The sequence below is a fragment of the Xiphophorus maculatus genome, chromosome 3, assembly GCF_002775205.1.
Source record: "Xiphophorus maculatus strain JP 163 A chromosome 3, X_maculatus-5.0-male, whole genome shotgun sequence".
NCBI lineage: Eukaryota > Metazoa > Chordata > Actinopteri > Cyprinodontiformes > Poeciliidae > Xiphophorus > Xiphophorus maculatus.
This window is the reverse complement of record NC_036445.1, coordinates 1,237,830-1,255,839: the sequence shown is the minus strand read 5'-3', so window position 1 is coordinate 1,255,839 and position 18,010 is coordinate 1,237,830. Positions and strand designations below refer to the sequence as shown.

General features: G+C 39.5%; 2 protein-coding genes across 3 annotated transcripts; one reads left to right on the top strand and one right to left on the bottom strand.

Moving 5' to 3' along the window:
• The first annotated feature begins 681 nt into the window (after positions 1-681).
• LOC106699613 (tyrosine-protein kinase STYK1-like) lies at positions 682-8,642 on the top strand. 2 transcript variants are annotated; one of them, XM_023331458.1, is made up of 10 exons: positions 682-1,031; positions 1,980-2,026; positions 2,531-2,698; positions 4,365-4,697; positions 4,802-4,983; positions 5,466-5,540; positions 5,742-5,950; positions 6,128-6,168; positions 8,107-8,203; positions 8,291-8,642. In XM_023331458.1, the coding sequence occupies exons 2-10, from the start codon at positions 1,981-1,983 to the stop codon at positions 8,481-8,483; spliced, it is 1,344 nt and encodes a 447-aa protein (XP_023187226.1). In that variant the 5' UTR covers positions 682-1,031; position 1,980; the 3' UTR covers positions 8,484-8,642. The 2 variants fall into 2 exon arrangements, with proteins under 2 accessions (XP_023187226.1, XP_014324156.1); XM_014468670.2 differs by lacking the exon at positions 682-1,031 and having other exon boundaries at positions 1,924-2,026.
• A 509-nt stretch (positions 8,643-9,151) lies between these two features.
• On the bottom strand, positions 9,152-17,929 carry phc1 (polyhomeotic homolog 1). The gene is made up of 14 exons (XM_014468704.2): positions 17,809-17,929; positions 16,166-16,290; positions 15,951-16,058; positions 15,670-15,735; positions 15,437-15,580; positions 14,720-14,878; positions 13,912-14,631; positions 13,692-13,824; positions 12,950-13,116; positions 12,117-12,180; positions 11,944-12,031; positions 11,657-11,828; positions 10,641-10,878; positions 9,152-10,548 (listed from the first exon to the last, which is right to left on the bottom strand). Exons 2-14 carry the CDS (start codon positions 16,280-16,282, stop codon positions 10,397-10,399), a joined length of 2,328 nt encoding a protein of 775 aa, XP_014324190.1. The 5' UTR covers positions 16,283-16,290; positions 17,809-17,929; the 3' UTR covers positions 9,152-10,396.
• Between the last annotated feature and the right edge of the window lie 81 nt (positions 17,930-18,010).

The following is an 18,010-nucleotide window of genomic DNA, read 5'->3' as shown; positions in this document are numbered from 1 at the left end:
CTAAATCTGAAAAACACAATAAAATTTTAATGTAAATGGTGTTTATGCAACAACAATGGGTGTGTTTAAGATTTATTCTCCTAATATTAAGCTGTTTTCTTTATGTGTGATTAATGTACTAATAAATAATTTTAAAAAATTGTTAAATGATGAATATTCAATTGTTTTGCTTTGAAAATCATCAAATTCATACTATTTTATATACCTAGGGTGATACAGAACCATATACCATATCAATATTAGCACATCTTTTGTTGCTTTACAGTCAAATGTTTCATCTGCTAGACTGAAAACAAAGTCGCGCATGATTATAAAGAGAAAGGGAAATGTAAAATGGTGCTCGATTTGTTTGGCCTACATATTTATCTGGCCTTTGTAGTCAGATCCTAAATATTTTTTGGTCCATCTTTTTTCCACTTTGCAATTAAGTAACCGGGGTGCACAGTGAGGGTCGTGGTTGTGTTGCGCTCATTGTAATTAAAAAGCAGTTTGTTTTTTGCTGACTAAATGCCCCTGAGTCAGAAAAGCCAGTTATGCAAGTTTTAGATCACGCATGGTGAACAAAGAGATGGAAACTATAAAGTGACAAGGAGTGGCTGGACCTGTTTCTGTGAACACAGAGCAGAAAGGGAGGGCAAGAAAGAAAAAAAATAACTAAAGATCGGCTGTCAGAGAGAGGAAGAAAGGCTACAGGCAAGTGTTTTGGGGACCTGACAGCTGATTTCAGTCCGCAGCATCACTCCAGCAGGGAAGGAGAGTGACGGAGGAGGAAGGAGAAAACAAGAGTGAAGGATGTGGTGCAAGTGATGAGGGTGGAGTTAAAGGAAACACTGAAGGTGGGAAGGTAGACAAACAGAGCAGCAAATTGATCCCCGGAGACAAAGAACACAAGGAGGAGCTGAGGAGCACAGCTGACAGGATGCAAGCAAAGTGCCAAACAGTATGAGGGAAGGAACCATGCACCTGCGATAATACGATTCTACACAGTATATATCTTCTTTGACGTTCAGAAATTCACCCAAACAAGTGAGGTAAGACTTTCTTTACAGTGTTTCTGAAACACAATGTGATCTGTTTTACAACAGGAGCTCATTTATCCACTATATAGATTCAGAAACAGCTTAGAAAATGCAACTTTTAGTTGTTTTCAGGGTGGTGTATTGAGAACTGGCGTTCTTTATGTTTGAACACTACGTGTGAGGTGCAACACAAGCTTTAATGTGACAGAAAAATGCAGATTAACAGGTTTGGAGTTCTAGGATATGACGTGAAAGGATGATGATGAGACTGAAGAGATTTTATTGCGTACCTCCTATCTGCCTTATAGTGTATTTTTTAAACCACAGACAATCCAGCGCACAGCACACAGATTGCTTGGTTATATATGCTTCTTTGGTGTTGATTACAAAACACCAATGGTGTTGATGGTGATAACTAATAAAAATATTGGACCACTGCTGCAAAATTAATATGTAAGATTATGATGGTTGTGTAACCAGAAGATAAAAACAATAAACTGAGAAGAGAGAAGGAAGAAAGCATTGACACTTTGAGCGTTAACACAACATCTGAGGTTCCTGGTCTCAGTTACAGTTCAGGCCTTTCTTAGCGCTTACGTGTGAGAGTCAAGTTACAGACTTTGCTCCACAAACAACATAACTGTCTTTCAGGGAAACCTAGTGCCTTATTTTGTTGTTCTAGACTCATAGATGACTCAATTCCACTTCTATGAAGAAGTCAATGTTCATGTTTTATTTAGTACCTGAGGTTACACCTTCAGTCTCAAATGGAAACACTTCTTTGCATTTTATCTCAAGCCAGTCTTTAAAGATCTCTGTTATTTGTGTGAAATGATCTTGTCTTTTGTTATTACCAAGCTTTATGGAAACATATTTAATAACTCATTGAGGTTGGGAATGATGAATGTGTGTTGCTGGTTCTGTTCCTGAGTGTCTCTTCAATCTCTTCCAATCTGACAGGATGTCAGGATCAGACCCTCGCTGCACTCATGGAGACACCGTCTGTGGTGAGTTTTATCAGAACCATGAACCTCTGACCACTAAACAGAGAAAGCTTTGATGATACTTTTTGGTCCGGATCAGCATCATCTTAAAGAATACATTATCCATCCTTAAGGGGGGATAAACATGCTCCCTAAATACAGACCTCAAACTCGAATGTCCCTTGCTGTCAGGTGCAATTTCTGAAAGTATTTGCAAAATCCCTATTTGGAGTTTGGATTATAGGTCTTTAATTTGACATTTTATAATGCAATTTTTATTTATTTGTCTTTCTCTTTTGTCGTCTTTTGATCTTGCATTTCTGAATTTAACATCTTACCTTTGTAATATTTCCTCATTTGTGTTTACTCCCATGGTAACAAAAAAAATTAAAAGCTATCTAAATCGAAAACTGAACAAAACACACACTGTCCAAATTATAATAAAATAAACATTTTATTTTAATAAGTAAACCTCAGACTTGTTGCCAGTTAAGCTAACACATGACTTTGTGTCTGATCACCTTGCAGAGATCCGTGTTTATGAGCCGGAGGTGATCGTGGTGCCTATCCTCCTGCTGGCCAGCTTCCTGGTCACTCTGGTTTTCATTCTGCTGCTGCGCTACTGCCCAGAGAAGGTCGACCGAATCCGTCCACGAAAGAAAATGACCACCAGGAGGATACTGCAAGGCATTGATGGTAAGTGGAGCAAAACAATGGGAACTATGTGGGGTTGGCATCAAAACCTGTTTGTCACTCACGTGTCACATAATCTTGTAAGCCATCTGAGTTCTTGGAGTTTCCTTGTAGTTCCTTGAATTGTATTTTTGGAAAACCTGTTGATAGAAAATTTGATTAGATTGCATCTTTCTTCTTGTTTTTTGTTATTCAACTTGCATCTTTGTTATTTAAATTAGGTTTTAACTTTGTTTATTCCATAGAGATGAATTCACTTCCAAATTAATGTTATGTTGAAAGATACTTTCAATGTGATGTAAAGCCACATGTTTGCAGACATGAGATAAACCTTTTGAATGACTTGAGACAAAAACTTAAAAATGTATTAAAATTAATATTGGAGCCAATTTTTGACATCCTTTTCCATTGACTATAGTCACTCCATTATGTCTTATTTGTGTTTATGTGAATGTTAACATATAGAAGCTAGCTGGAAATATCTGAATTGCTGAAAAATTGTATTTAAGGGATGGAAACTTCTGAAAATTCTGATTTAGTTTTGGTAAGAAAAGGTAATAACCTAATGCATAGAAAGAAAAAACAGAACAGGTATTTTTATACACATCTCTGTGGCCATCTTTATAAAGCAGTTTTGTCCAAAGGGATATTATTGGAGAACAGTGTCCACACGCCCAAGCATTGAGAAAAAACTGAGTTATTAATTCTTCTTTATCTCAAGTCAACTTTATTGTGATCATGATAATATTTGTAAGGACACTCGGTGGGGAACCCGGGAATTCAACCACACACAGGAGTTTGCAAAGGAAAAAACAAGTTTAATTAAATTTTCAGACTCTGGTTGCTGCTCAGGATCAGGTCGTCAAACACAGCACTGAGAAGAGAGGGGAGAAGGATGATGATGCACTGATAAAGGAGGGGTATCTTAGAAATGTTCAGCTTAACTGACCTGTAGAGCAGTGGACGGGTGGAGCTGAGAAACCAGGTGGAACAGGCTACTGTGGAAGCAATGAAACTCTCCACAAGGAGATCCAAGAGGCAAAACCCAGGGACTTTGACGATAATAACTTTGGCAGAGGTCATACACAGGTGGACAGAGAGAGCAAACTTAGCTTGAGGGGCAGGCAATACTCGATGGTTGTGAGGCAAAGCTTGGGTCAGGGTCCAGAAATCCAGAACAGATGGGATCCGTGAAGGGCTTGGCAGGGGGGGGGGTCAATCCGTGGACAGAAAAGGGTTGTAGAAACACCGAAGGCTTGGAAGGAAACACTGGATCTCTACTGGCTCGTGGCTGTTGTTGAGCCTGAGAGGTGTTTAAGTAGGGCAGGGACCAGGTGGAACAGGTAAGCAATCAGGCGTGGCAGGTGAGCTGAATGAGTGTTTAAGCACAGCATGGACAGGACAAATATTCTTTTGAAATTGATGTAAATATTTTTACTGAACAATGAAAAACACCTACAACCCATTATACATAACTCTGTTATAACAACTATACTTTAAAAGCTACAAGTCTCACCTTTCTGTAACACTATTCAAACACATCAGACATATTGCAGTCCTCTGGGTCTTCTCAGAACATTTCCATTCGGGTCCCATATGTAAAGGTTTTACTAATTCACTTGTTAATTCTTCACACTGATGGTGTCTATTCTCTTCTGACTTCTTTCAGCTCCACCTGGTCTCAATGTACTTGAGCATGAAAGCATCGCGTTGGATATTCCCACTTCCTACTCCACCTTTGACGCTTCAAAAACGTATCAATCTCAAAGATTTCCCGCAGCGATGAGCAATCCCGCTCCCTCACCCCGCCCCCTACTGGATCCCATCAAGACCAGTTTCACTCCCATCGTCCAGCCCAGAGAGCTGCCCCGCCAGAGGCTGCCAGAGTCCTTCAACCTGGTTGCCCCTCTACAGGGTTCCTTCTCCCTGCGAGTCGACACGTCTGTGTCTCTCTACAGGGCACGCATGGAAAACAGGAATGTGGTGCTCCGGGTCCTCAAAGGTGAGACAGTGAAGGAAAATTACATCTTTTAAATACATTTCTTTAAAAAATCAGTTTTTAAGACCAGACTTTAAAAAGTTATTTACCATCTCTTCCCTACACAGACTCAGCCGATGCCGATGAGAGACATGACTTCCTGGGCTTTGCATCTTTCCTCTCTCAGCTTGGTCCGCATCCATTCCTGCCAGAGCTGCTTGGTGTGGTCTCAATTCGGGCTCCCCTGGTCACAGTGGTGGAGGAGCTTGAAAACAGGGACCTGCTCAGCTACTTGTGGCAATGCAGACAGGTAAAAGAAAATAATGAGCTCAGTTTTTATACACCGCAACACAAAGTTTGGAGGCCACAGTGGTGTAAGACAGTATTTACCCTTTACTGAGTTCCAGGTTTAGCACTAGTTCTTATTTTCTCCTTACATTGATAATAGCTCTCTCTGTGGTTTGCTGACGTCCCAGAGCTTAAGAAATGGCTTTATAATTAAACTTATTTAGATTGAAGCATAACCTGCTGATCTTATGTGTACTTCATGTTGTCAGACTTGTTTTGTTCAAGGCATTACTTGATTCCACAGGTCTGGTAGTAATCAAACTTCTGTGCTAGTGAAATTTAAATCAACTGTCTTAAATGTTTGGTTAATCATATTCACTTCACTGATTACATGGGGGAATTTACTTTTCATAGTACTGTATAAAATTACTACAATATTCAAACTGAAAACTACATTATTGTTCAAATTAAAGTTTGCCTAACAAGTATGTCTCATTTTTTCAGGACAAAGTGGATCCTCTGTGTGAAATGACTGAAAGGAGAATATTCACTATGGGCAGTCAAGTTGCTTCTGCTCTGGTTTGTACAATAACAAAACATTCTTATTTCAGCCTAAACATTTCAAAAGTACAAAATATGATAACAGATATTTTCCACATATTTTGCCATTTCTTCATATGTCCACCACGTTAACTAAACACATTAAAATGTTTTTCTTAACTAATCCTGAACGGGTCTGGCTTATCTAACCCTGAAGTTCTTGTTTTGCTGCATTGTTAGGAGTTCCTCCACAGCAAAGATCTCCTTCACGGAAACATTAGGGCCCGCAGCGTGCTGGTCACGAAGCAGCTCACAGCCAAGCTCTGGGGTCTGCATGGAGTTTACATAAGAAAAAGCAAGAAAGTCACTCAGAGGGACGATCCCAGCATGAAGAAGTGGCAGGCACCGGAGCTGCTGGTCAGGAAGGCAGCAACTAAGAGCAGTGACATGTCAGTGGTTTTTGTCTTGTAATAATTCTCTTAAAGCTGCTCAAATCCAGTTTCCTTTATTTCAGAGATGTTCAGATCATATTCACTAGTTTGTGTATATTGTACGTTTTATTTCTAAGAGCTTCAACTGAATAGAAAACTAACTACATGCATTCTTTGTTCTGTTTGCTCCAATAGTTGGTCGTTTGGGATCTTGCTATTTGAGATGGCATCATTAGGTAAGTCCAGCAATAACTTTTAAAAACACTTAGACGTTAGCGCCCCCTTGTGGTTGCTGAGGAATATATATATATATATATATATATATATATATATATATATATATATATATATATATATATATATATATATATATATATATATATATATATTTTTTTTTTTTTTTTTAAAAGCTTTACTCTCAAAAAATTAAGCAGCAATGCTGACAAAAATGTTGTTAGCGCCAGTGTTGTAGTACTCGAGACCATTTGTTTGATGGTCTCGTCTCGGACTCGGGCGCTGAGGACTTGGGATTTTATTTCAAGACCGCAACTGCGGAAATATCACTAAACTTACAGCATACTGTCCAGTTTATTTGTTAACATGTTTGTTTCCACTGGATGCAAAAGGCACCGATTAAAATCCAAGCAATAACGTAACGTACCAATTACATGTTTCCATTACTCTCCCTTCCCTGCCCCCCATTGGCTGCCCTCCAGACATGCGCAGTGGTTTTCGGTTTTCTCGGTCTCGATACACTCTGGTCTCGGTCTTGTCTCGGTCTCGATACACTCTGGTCTTGGTCTGGTCTCGGTCTCGATACACTCTGGTCTCGGTCTCGATACACTCTGGTCTCGGTCTCGATACACTCTGGTCTCGGTCTCGATACACTCTGGTCTCGGTCTCGATACACTCTGGTCTTGGTCTGGTCTCAGTCTTGTCTCGGTCTCGATACACTCTGGTCTTGGTCTGGTCTCAGTCTTGTCTCGGTCTCGATACACTCTGGTCTTGGTCTTGTCTCGGTCTCAGGTTAGGTGGTCTTGACTACAACACTGGTTAGCGCTTTCGTAAATGACAGAAACAGAAACTGAAAGAAAATGCGGGTTCTCACACAAAAAGCCCCTCCTACCAATAAAATGCAGGAAACCATCTTAATTCTAGAGGAAGACAAAATGATGTTTAGTCTCTCATGACTGCACATGCATTAAAGCAATAGAAAATATTTTTTATGTGGTGCAATATGTGCTTTCTGTTGCCCCCTGGGCAACTCCCCATATAGGCCATATTATATGGCTGAAACTGAGTTTACCCTGGTTTCTTCAGTTTATCTAAATATTAATCTCAAAGTTAGCACCATGGCGCAGCTGGTTGTTACAGGAAGTTAGAAATGTTCCCAAAAAGAGGATTCTTCATGAGAGGGCTGTCTTGATTTTCACTAGTCTGAGTCATTTATACTTGAAAACTCAGTATCTTTAAAGTGCAGTAAAATAGCAAAGTAGACATTATCTATCTTAACTCACTCAGCAATTATTATTTTTTGTTGACAAAAACAGATATTTTGTTTCTGCGGGACAGTCGCAGCTTTCTAAACATTTATCTCACTCAACACAAATTTAAGTAAAGCAAAGTAAATGCTTACTTTACTTTACTTTACTTAAGTAACTCACTTCTGACTCCTTCAGCGAATGTTTTATGATCAGTGCTAGGCTTATGCTAACATGTTTTCTTTCTGTTTTGATATTACTTGTTGATAATAAAGCTTGGAGCATATTTTAAAGTAACTCCAGTCAACACTTTACTTTGATTGTTGTGAATCTGATTTTGTCAACAAAAATTTAAAGAGTAACTTGAAGATTTTAAGTCGTAAATTGTTGCTCAATATGTTGAGGAAATCGTATTGATAACAGTATAAACATGTAGAGAAATATGCACACATAATATATAGGTGAGATTGACTTTTTATATAGGTTTGATTTTCTTGCAGCCAACCATTGCTGCTTTGCTGTGTTTGATAGATTTGTCATGCATGGAAATCTGACTACCACATCTATACTATCAACTTCAATATCGCAAAAAACTTTGAGCACCTTTTTGGGTCTTCTTCTAACTTCATGTAAATGTTACAATGGGGTCATCTTTACTTGGTTGTTCAAAATATTTGTATTCTTTTTATCTAGGCGATGCTCCATTTGCAGAAATCTCAACTAACGAGGTTCTGCAGTTTCATCAGAGAGGAAAAAACCTGAAAAAACCTTCCAACTGTTCCAACTCACTGTAAGCATGCTACAAATGATTCAGCAACCTTCTTCAAGATGTTCATTTAGTGCAGAATATAACCAAAATCCTGCTTTTTTGTCTTAGATATGCGCTGATAAAAAGCTGCTGCCAGTGGAAAGAGCAGGATAGACCCCTGCTGGCTGAATTGAGCCGAAAGCTTGTTTCAGGAGAAAAGGGCGCCTCTGATAAAGTCCTCAAAGCCTCGGGGACGGTTAACCTGGAACAGTACCTGCAGGAGGCCGGATACGGAGAAGCCAACAGCTACACCGTTTTATGATCATTTACAATGTCAAATGCCAAAGAAGAAATATATGTGTGCATTTGCACTACTATCTCCAAGCCTAGTGGAGCACTTATACAAGTGACTTTAAGATGCAATTGAAGTGTTACAAACTGTGTTTGAGCACTTTTGGCGATAAAATGGGATCTTTATTAAGTTATTGTTCTTAGGATTCACTCGGTTGAACAGGGAACTCCTTAGTGAGTTCATTTTGGGAGGAAATTTCATGATTGTTGGAGAACAATCATACAAAAAGTCTTCTGTTTCTCATCTATGGAACTTTTTGGGGTTGAGGTTGGAAACAAAACTTGTGTTTTTGTGGTATAAGACCAGAGAACATGTAAACATGAGTTTGTGCAGCTTTCTTACCACATGAACCTGCAGGTGATGCTGTCCAAACATTATGGTTTTCAACTTTTTAAATTTTTAAAAAAAATGGACCAATATCTTTTAAAAAATGTAATATATAAACTACCACAGAAGGAATTACAAAGTAAAGGATCTGTTAGTGTAACTAATAATACCCGTATCTACGTTTACTCAAGCAGGACGGGTCATACAGATGTCTGCAAGAACCAAACTCAGACTGTTTACATAAACTCAAAATGTTAATGACAATATGAATTATCGTGAGGTTGAAATGAACCTATGACCAATAAGCAACATACTCAGTTCCAGTAATGTTTATTGATAGTACTGCATACATGTACAGGAGCTCTTCCATTTAGACCTTGAAAGAGAAGAGCGTGAGTACCCACTTCCAGGTACTTTATTAAAGCTTCTACAACTATATTGTCCCATGAAAAAATAATTCTGATTGTACTATAAAAATGAGAAAATACAAAACTAAACTCTTCATGACTATTCAAAAAAGAAAACTACTAAAACACCAGGCTTGTTGAGTGTCATTGTCGGTGATGTGATTGAAGCCTGGGCTTGGCATCTATGACCAAAAAAACATAGGCAGAATACAACAAAAGACTGAACATATATATATATATACATAGGATTGCAGATAACCTGAAAACTGAAGCACCTTTTTAAAATACTGTTTGAAGTGAGATGTTTAAGCAGGAACACCTGACAGGCAGCGAGAGTTGGAGTTTTCAAGGAGTCTACATACAATATACCAAGTTTCAGACAAAGAAAAAGACGAACACTTATGAAAGGAACACTTCAGTTCATGATATCAACGGCTTACACATACCAGTATGTATAAGTCTGCACATTCAGAGTAAAGAAAAATACTGTCTATCTAGCACCTTGAAAAAAAAAAGTAATTACACCCCTAAAAGTTTTTCCCCATTTTGTCACGTTAAGACAACAACCATCTATGGTGATAGACCAACACACATTACAGCAGAACTGTGCAGCTGCAGAAAAATGGATCTCCATGGCAACGTCCTCTACAGAGGATGAAGCAGGTAGAGACATACTCCAACAACCAAAAGGTAGATGTATGGAGCATGAATCCCAATCCACGCCACTCTTTTGTTTGACTTTGTGTTGGTTGATGTTAAATCCCAGAAAAAGACTCAAAGTTTGTGGTTGCAATGAGACAAAATATGAAAAAAATCAAGGGGGGGGAAATAGTTCAGCAAAGAACTGTGGGCGTTCTGGGACCGAGCAAGGTTCCCTAAGAGCTTTAGGACGCACTGAGAACAAACTGACTGTAGCTCAGTTAATCAATGCAACCTCTGAACTGAATCAATCACATCCCTTTATGTCACTCATGGGTTGTTAAGAAAGCTCCTGCCCTAAAGCAAGAGAAACATCAAAGACGAGGAACTGGATTAAAAGGTTCATGTGGTCTGAAAAGCACCTTCAGATTGATAGGGATCAACTGTTTGTAAATCAAAACATCCACACAATCGAGTCCAAGTGAGGCATCAGAAATGAGGGCCCAGCCATCACTCGCGCAGACTGTTGATTGAGGCACAGATCTTCAGAGCCGGACCCAGTTTAATGTTCATGGTGGAGATTAGGTGGTCTTCTCTCAGCAGCAGCAGAGCCTGTCCATCTATTTCCTGCGACAGAAACTGGGTCGCCAGCTCCTCGCAACCTAAACCCAGCAGGAAGCCAAAGAGACGAGTGAGAACAGATGACCTGAATGTATTTAAGCAATCGGAAGCAAACCGCGATTTGGCTGCTAACCTTGAAGCGAGGAGATGAACTTGCAGACTTCTTCCACGCTCCACTGAGCCGGAGTCGCGGACAGGAAGTTGGCCCCTTCGATCAGGAGACTTCCAGGTGCCGAGCTGTCGGAGGGAGGAGCGCTGTGCTCAGCTCTGGAGCACGAGCGTAACGAGCTTCTGGACAGCGAGGAAGAGTCATCCTCCTCTTCCTCCCCCTCACTTGACAGGTCTTCTGAGCGACTGGACTCTGAGTGGCACTACGAGGGAGACAGCAGAGGTTAAAACATAAAGCTATAAACTAAACATTAAAATAGTAATGTTAGGGCTGTCATGATAACAAATTTTGCCGAACGATAAATTGTTCCAGAATGTATTACAATAAACGATAATATTGTTTTGAGACTATTTTGAAGTATTGCTTTGATAACGGCGTAATAATGCAAGTTCAACCTCTAAACGTCCAACAAACTTTAATTTTGTAAAGAAAACTTCACAATGGAACTGGAAAACATCCAAAAAACACAACAACCAAAAACTACATAAAACAGAAATGTTTTGTTAAAACCAAAACCATAAATGAAATTATGATGTCTATGAATGTAAATGATCACTCCCCTTTTAATTTATTCTACTAATAATTGATGAATTGCTTACACTGACAGGCTTAATTAATGTTTCTTGAGAGTGTATGTTCACACTTTTCACATATCAAGTATTCAAACCTCTTTGAACTTCAAGATTTTAAAGACTTTTCAGTCAGTTTTTCTAACTTTATATAAATGTATTGAAAAAAAATGTAATGTAAAGACTGAAAATTTAAAGGCTTTAACTAAATATATGGGAATAATCCAAATCCCAGGGTTCAAATCTTCTTTAGCACAAGGTTCTCAGAGTGAACCGAAAGAGCTTCTAATAGATCTAGATGGCAAGTTTTTCCTATCATATATAGATTTTTTAAAATAATTTGGTGCTTCAAAATGTGAACTATGACTTTGCTTTTGTTTTATTTAAAAGTAGTAAAAAAAACAATCTTACCTTGACAGAAAGATGCTTGCTTGATACTTTACTGTAGGTGCTATTTGAACTCCCCCGTCGGGATGGACCTCTGCGTTTAGCAGAGCTTTCTGTGGGGTTCGAAGGTAGCGGCGGCCCCCCACCACTCCTCCCTCTGCTGGACTTGTAGTGCTGGCTGCAGCTTACATTATACCTGAAGATCAAGAGGGTCAGTCTGCAGCAGCTCCAGTAAATCACACTGGAGCTTTGGGGAATGAACACTTTTGCAAGGCAGTGTAACAGTATCTTTATGAGGAATGAAAGTCTACCTCTTTGCACAAGTGTTTGAACAGAACCTCTTTGATCCCCTGAACTGGCTGGCAGGAGCAAAGCATCCACAGTACTCACATTTCAACACTGAGAGATAAAAAGAAAATATTCAGAGCGCCGGCCCGTAAAAAGGAGAAAGTAAACCACAGTAAATAAATAAATCTTTACTTACATGGAGGACCGTTCTCTGTGCGGCCAACCAGAGCAAAATCTCTGTCTTTGAGGAGTCCAGCAACCTGCCAAACAACAGAGAAGTTAGCAAGAAACTTACTTCTAGTATTCCTACATATGTTTTATAAAGACCAAACACAAACAAAAAAACTCACTAACATTTGTTTTAAAATATACAAACTTTCACTATAAATTTGATATGCAGTGAAATATTGCTAAGAATCAAGGTAAAACAACAAGGAGGGAGATTAAAAAGCAAGGACACAAGGGTAAAAGGAGAAGGAAACATAGTAGAAGAAGAGAGAGGAGGTTCAAGGAAAGATGACACATGGAAGCAATTAATAAAGAAGAAACAAAGAGAGGACAAATGGGAGGAATGACAAAATATTGGAAATAAAGACAAGCAAGGAATAGAGATAGGATGCAGGGAAGATTGGGAGGAAGGAAAAGAAAGAGCACTATAAAGAACAGTATGGAAGAGAAAAAAAACAGAGGGAGAAAGGACACAATGAAGAATTAAACAAGAGGGACAAGAGGAAAAAAGAATGGAAAGACACGAGGGATGTAGAAACGAAGGACAAAAAGAGATGACATAAGGGAGGGAGGAAATAGGCTAGGACATAGGAAGGATAAGAAAAATGAAAAAATAATACAAACAAATGGAGGATAGAAGGAAGGACACACTACTTAGACATATAGGAAGGGAATAAAATCTGAAAATACAAACACATTCAAGCCAAATTCCAGATTTTTACATAATTTCCAGAACTGAGTCGGAAACCTGCACCTTTCACCATAAAGTTTTAACATGCAGATCTGGCAGGGATCGCTTACAGGGAAGGGCTCAGCTCCCTCTTGAATAACAAAGCCCTCGATGAGATGAGTGAGGACTTGAGGTTTGACCACCGCCTGAGGAACTTTGTCCCCATGACCGCCTCTGGACAAGGGCAGAGGCAAGGACAACGTCGGAGGTGCGGAGAACGTGGCATCAACAGCAGGAGCTGAGGAGAAATGGAAGCAAGACTGAAACAATTAATAAGTGAATCATGATTAATCAATTATTGAAGTAATTTTTCAACTAATTTAACAAACGACTAATTCTTAACTGAAGTGTACAAACGCAATAAAATACCACTTGATGAAAAAAACAACATATTCAGAGCAGTAATTAAGCCAAATTTGAACAAAATATTTCAAATTTTGTTATTATCTTTGATTTAAGGTAATAACACCTTTATGTGTTAAAATGTTTACCCCAAAGTCTTCAAGAGGCATTTTTTATATACACTAAAGGAATGCTATTCCTTTGCATTTTAGGCAATTAAATGTTTATTTTCTCATTTTAAAAAATGAAATAAATAATCTGTTTATTTCCATATGTAAATGTATTTCAAACATTATATAGAAAAATCTTAAGTAGTTCAATGAAAAAATTGCAGAATGTGGCAATTAATCAATTAATCGTCTGAATAATCAACAGATTGATCAGTTGCAAAAATAATTGTCAGTTGCAGCCATAAATGGACGATATAAAGTTGAGAGAAATTCAAATTAATAGATGGTGAACTCGTATTACCCAAGTCCTTTGTGGGGGCCGGAGATAAAGGAGGAGCTGCGTCCTTCATGGGGGCAGAATCTGATGCTTCCAACATCTCATTTGGCGCATCACTCTCAGATTTTCTCTTCAGAGAGCCGACCAACGGCTTTGTCTGAAAGCATGTGAATAAAAAAATACATTATGAGACACCAGTTATCGCTTTTTTAAGCTTGAACAGAGCAGTTCATTCTGATCCTACCATGGCAGCACTGCTGGGGACTGAGCTAACCGCCACACCAGATGGACTCTCCAGAGCCGCGTTGCTCCGCGCCTGAGCCAAAGCCACAGCTTGTGCATTTCCTGCCAAGCCCTGCCTGGCTCCCACCAGCTGGACCGGGATGTGTGGTGGGTTATGACCCCCGACGTTAGCCTGACTGTTGCTTGGTGGCGCTGGCAGTATGGGAGGCGGCTGCCGAGGCGATAGCTGAACGGGTAAGCGGTGTCCCTGAGCCGTCTTGGGTTGTATCGGGACGGGACCCTTTTCCATGTTAGCGTTGGCCTGCTGAAGGGGCTGCACCACCAGAGTCTGTGGGTTCATGGTGGCCTTCGGGGCCACAGAACCGATTGGGTAGCCCTGGGTGGAGGTAGTGACATTTGAAGTGGGCACCAGGATGACGGGGGAAGACGGGGCCAGGAGGAGCTGAGAGAGGGGGAGCGCTGGGGATGAGGAGGAGGAGGACGGGGCCACAGAGGCTGCAGGGGCCACAGTCATGGCAGCCTGGTTCCCAGTCTTCACAGTCAGAGTGCTGGAGGCAGACGGCTGATTAAAGCTGGCTTTAGCCATCTGCTGCTGCTGAGAGAAAGTCTGCTGCTGCTGCTGAGCGAGAGGAAAACTGCCGGCATCCTTCCTCTCTACAGTTTCAGCCTTTACAGCGACGGCTTTGGCGTTAGAGGCACAGTGTAGAGCCAGGTTCTGCACCTTAGAAGCAGAGAGACCAGACAGTTATGGTGAAACAGCGTTTTCCCTTAGCTGTGGCGCTTGAAACTTATCTTTAAATAGATCAGACCTGGTCGATGTCAGCCTGGGCACATGGAGTGGTGGAAGCAGTGTCATGCTGCTGCTGGGGTTGTGTTTGTGTCTGAGCTACCGTCGCTACGGCAGCGGTCGTCCCGCCAGGCATGAAGATGAGCTGAGAGGTAAGCGGATTCCTTAGAGAGCGGTTCACCTACACAAAGACAAGAAGATATGATCAGACTGTCTTCTAACCACATGATGAAGAACTTGTAGGACTCACAGTTTAGCACTGAAATTTTCCATCACACTGTTCCTACTGATTACTTTGGATGGGATGCCATAGAAAGTGCTGGAGTAACCAGTTTTCTCTGGCTTAGAGCATAGATTGAAATAACACCTGCCCATATCATTATGATACAATATGTATATATATAAATATCCCTACTGCTTTAACACTGTGAAAAATGACCACATTGCTGACATTGTTTCTCTGCGTCGGTTAAACACCCCACAATCCTGGGTTGCATCACTATCAGTATCAAAAAAAACTATCAACTTAAACTGAAAGCCAAACTTAACAAGAACATTTTTTGTTTACTTTTCATTTTATCAGCTGCCCTCATGTCTTCAGGAAGATAGGTCCATAATTTACAGCAGCAGGAAGAAAATTATGCGTCAGAGTGAGGCTTAACTCTCCCGTTAGATACGAACTGAACATAGAACACATAAATCTAGTTATTGGTAACATGTGTGTGCATTTTAAACTCACCCTAAGATACATCTGTCCCTGTCCTGCAGAGTTTCCACCCAACAGCACTGACTGGTTGAGAGCTGTTGTTGTTGCAGACGTAGCCGGACCGTGTGGACGGGGACTGCTCATAGTCCCACCGGCAGATGTAGTGCTTAAATTAACCTGCAGGAAGCATAAAAAATATAGGTTTCTATAAAATCCTGAAACCTGGTAGAAGATTAATCCTTAAAATTTTCAACGAATAAACTTACAGTGGTGGGAGCCGGCGAAATGCTGTTACTTGGTGTATTGGACTGGCGACTAGCTGCAAGTGTGGCCTGGTTTAAAAAGGGAAAGTAAAGCTAAGTAAGTAAAAATCGGGTTAAATGTAATGTAGCTAATTTAAAGACATAAATAGCAAAATGCTGTGCAAAGAAAAAGCTATAAAGCGTCCATAATCAGCACATAAAACAAGATAAGCTGAAGAAATAATAATAATAAAAAACTTTTATGGGGAAGTTTTCTTATACAATGATTTCTGCCATAACTGCACCTGTTGCACAGCAAAGTTTTGTAGCTGGGCCGTATTGATCTGCTGCTGCAGCATGAGCTGCTGGAAGTACTGGGCTGCATTAGGCTGTCTCTGCAGAGCTTGGAGAGCCTAGACAAAAAAAAAACAAGACATTGACATAAACATCTTCAAGATTAATTCAAAGGGTTAATTTAAATAATAATGGACATTTTCACAGTTTATAAGCAATCCCTCACCTGTACAGCTTGTCTCTCATACAAAGACATGCGGGCAATCTGGGGTGCCCGGGAGTTCCCACTCGTCTGAGGGTTTCCGTTTGTGCTGCTTGTGTTTTGGTCTTCGCCTGATTCCATGTTTGCTACTAAAAACAACAACAACAAAAATTCAATGATTGGAAAGGATTACAAAAGTTTTTTACTCTTTCTACCCATGTATACTTAAAGCTGTAACAATATAAATAAGACACCTTGTTTGGAAAGGCCCAATCAATACTGAGAAATGGTTCCTAAACATCTTTTACTTAAAATGTATATAGCTTTTTACAGTAAATTGTTAGGATTATTTTTTCTAATTTTAAGTACTTTACATTTTGGTCTGTTATCCTTTCATATATACTTCAATAAAAAAGCTAAAAGTATTTTCAAACTTCCTGAATAAAATGAAAAACAGCTGCATGGGTCTAAAGGAGTGCCTAGTTGCAGAAGCAAATATATTGTGCACACCGCTATAGCAAATAGGCAAGGTGGTTTACTGATATCAGTGTTTTAAAAAGTTGATAGTTTCTGATTCATGTTTTCAAACCAAAAGGTTCAGGGGTTCCAACACTCATTTTAGGGTTAGAGAACTAGACAGAGGGAAAACAGCTGGTTTTCTCTGACAAATCAATGAGCAATGGTCCGTGGATTAAAAACCAAAAACAAATTAAATCAAATAAAATGTTTCATACATTTGTCATAGTTTCAATCTTTCTTTTAAAAGAAAGATTAGTATACTAAATTGATACTAATATCAAATCTAATAAAATACCTGCAGACACCTCAAACAGTAATCAACCGATGCATAATTACTGTCACATAAACACAACCATAAAGTACTCTGCTTGTTTTAACAGTGTACAAAACTAACTATTTTTGAAAATGTAAAAGAAAATAGAGTCAATAAACAATTATATTTCCTAGTAATTTATTAGTTTTCAATTTTTTATAAAGACCTAGCAAAAAAACATAAATCAAACTCCTTACTTTCCAATCCTTTCAAGACTGTGTAGATAGAAACCACGGACACAAACTGCTACAATCAGTGTAATTGTAGTGCTGAAATTACAGAACAAACGCTTCTAGCGTCTTTATAATTAAGTAAATTAAAGCTTTAACAGAGATGGTGTGTGTAATTGTGTACTGCAACTCCTAAGGCAATAAACAGCGTTTTCCCCGCCACAATCAGAACTAAAACAATTGTAAAAAAACAACTGGCATTGTGGCGTTTTCATTAGCAAATAAGATGTAAACATTTTAGGTGGATATGAGCAAAAGAGCACTTAATGAAACTTCATAAGATCACGAAAAACCAAGCTTTTCATCCATCGGTGGCTAACTCTTGCTACTTAGTTATTATTCTTCCACTCAGTTATAACGTCAAATTATAACGTTTTTATTGGGATACATGTTGTGAAAGCATCCGAATATTAGAAACAATGTCTTTGGGTGTAAATATTGGAAAGCACTGACAAAGAAAGAAAACATTTGGCGTTAATTAGTAGTTACTCATATGCTAACACCAGTTAGCAACATTAGCTGATTTCAACAGGCAGAAAGTCAACAACTGTAGCTCTTACAACAGTTCCTTTGGTCTGTAATTTTCAGTTTATTCAAGTGCTTACCTTTCGTGAAGCTTGTCTGTCCTTTTCACAGAACATACACACATGAAAGTGGACCTGATTTGTCTTTTACACTGGGAACAACGACTGAGCCTTTGAGGATTTTTGCCTGCAGTGAAGCCCCGCCCCCTGCCACTCTTTTTCTTCTTTCTTCTGTTTGTACACTTTAGGGGGCCTCTAGAGGGCGCTGTGGCTCAACTGACCT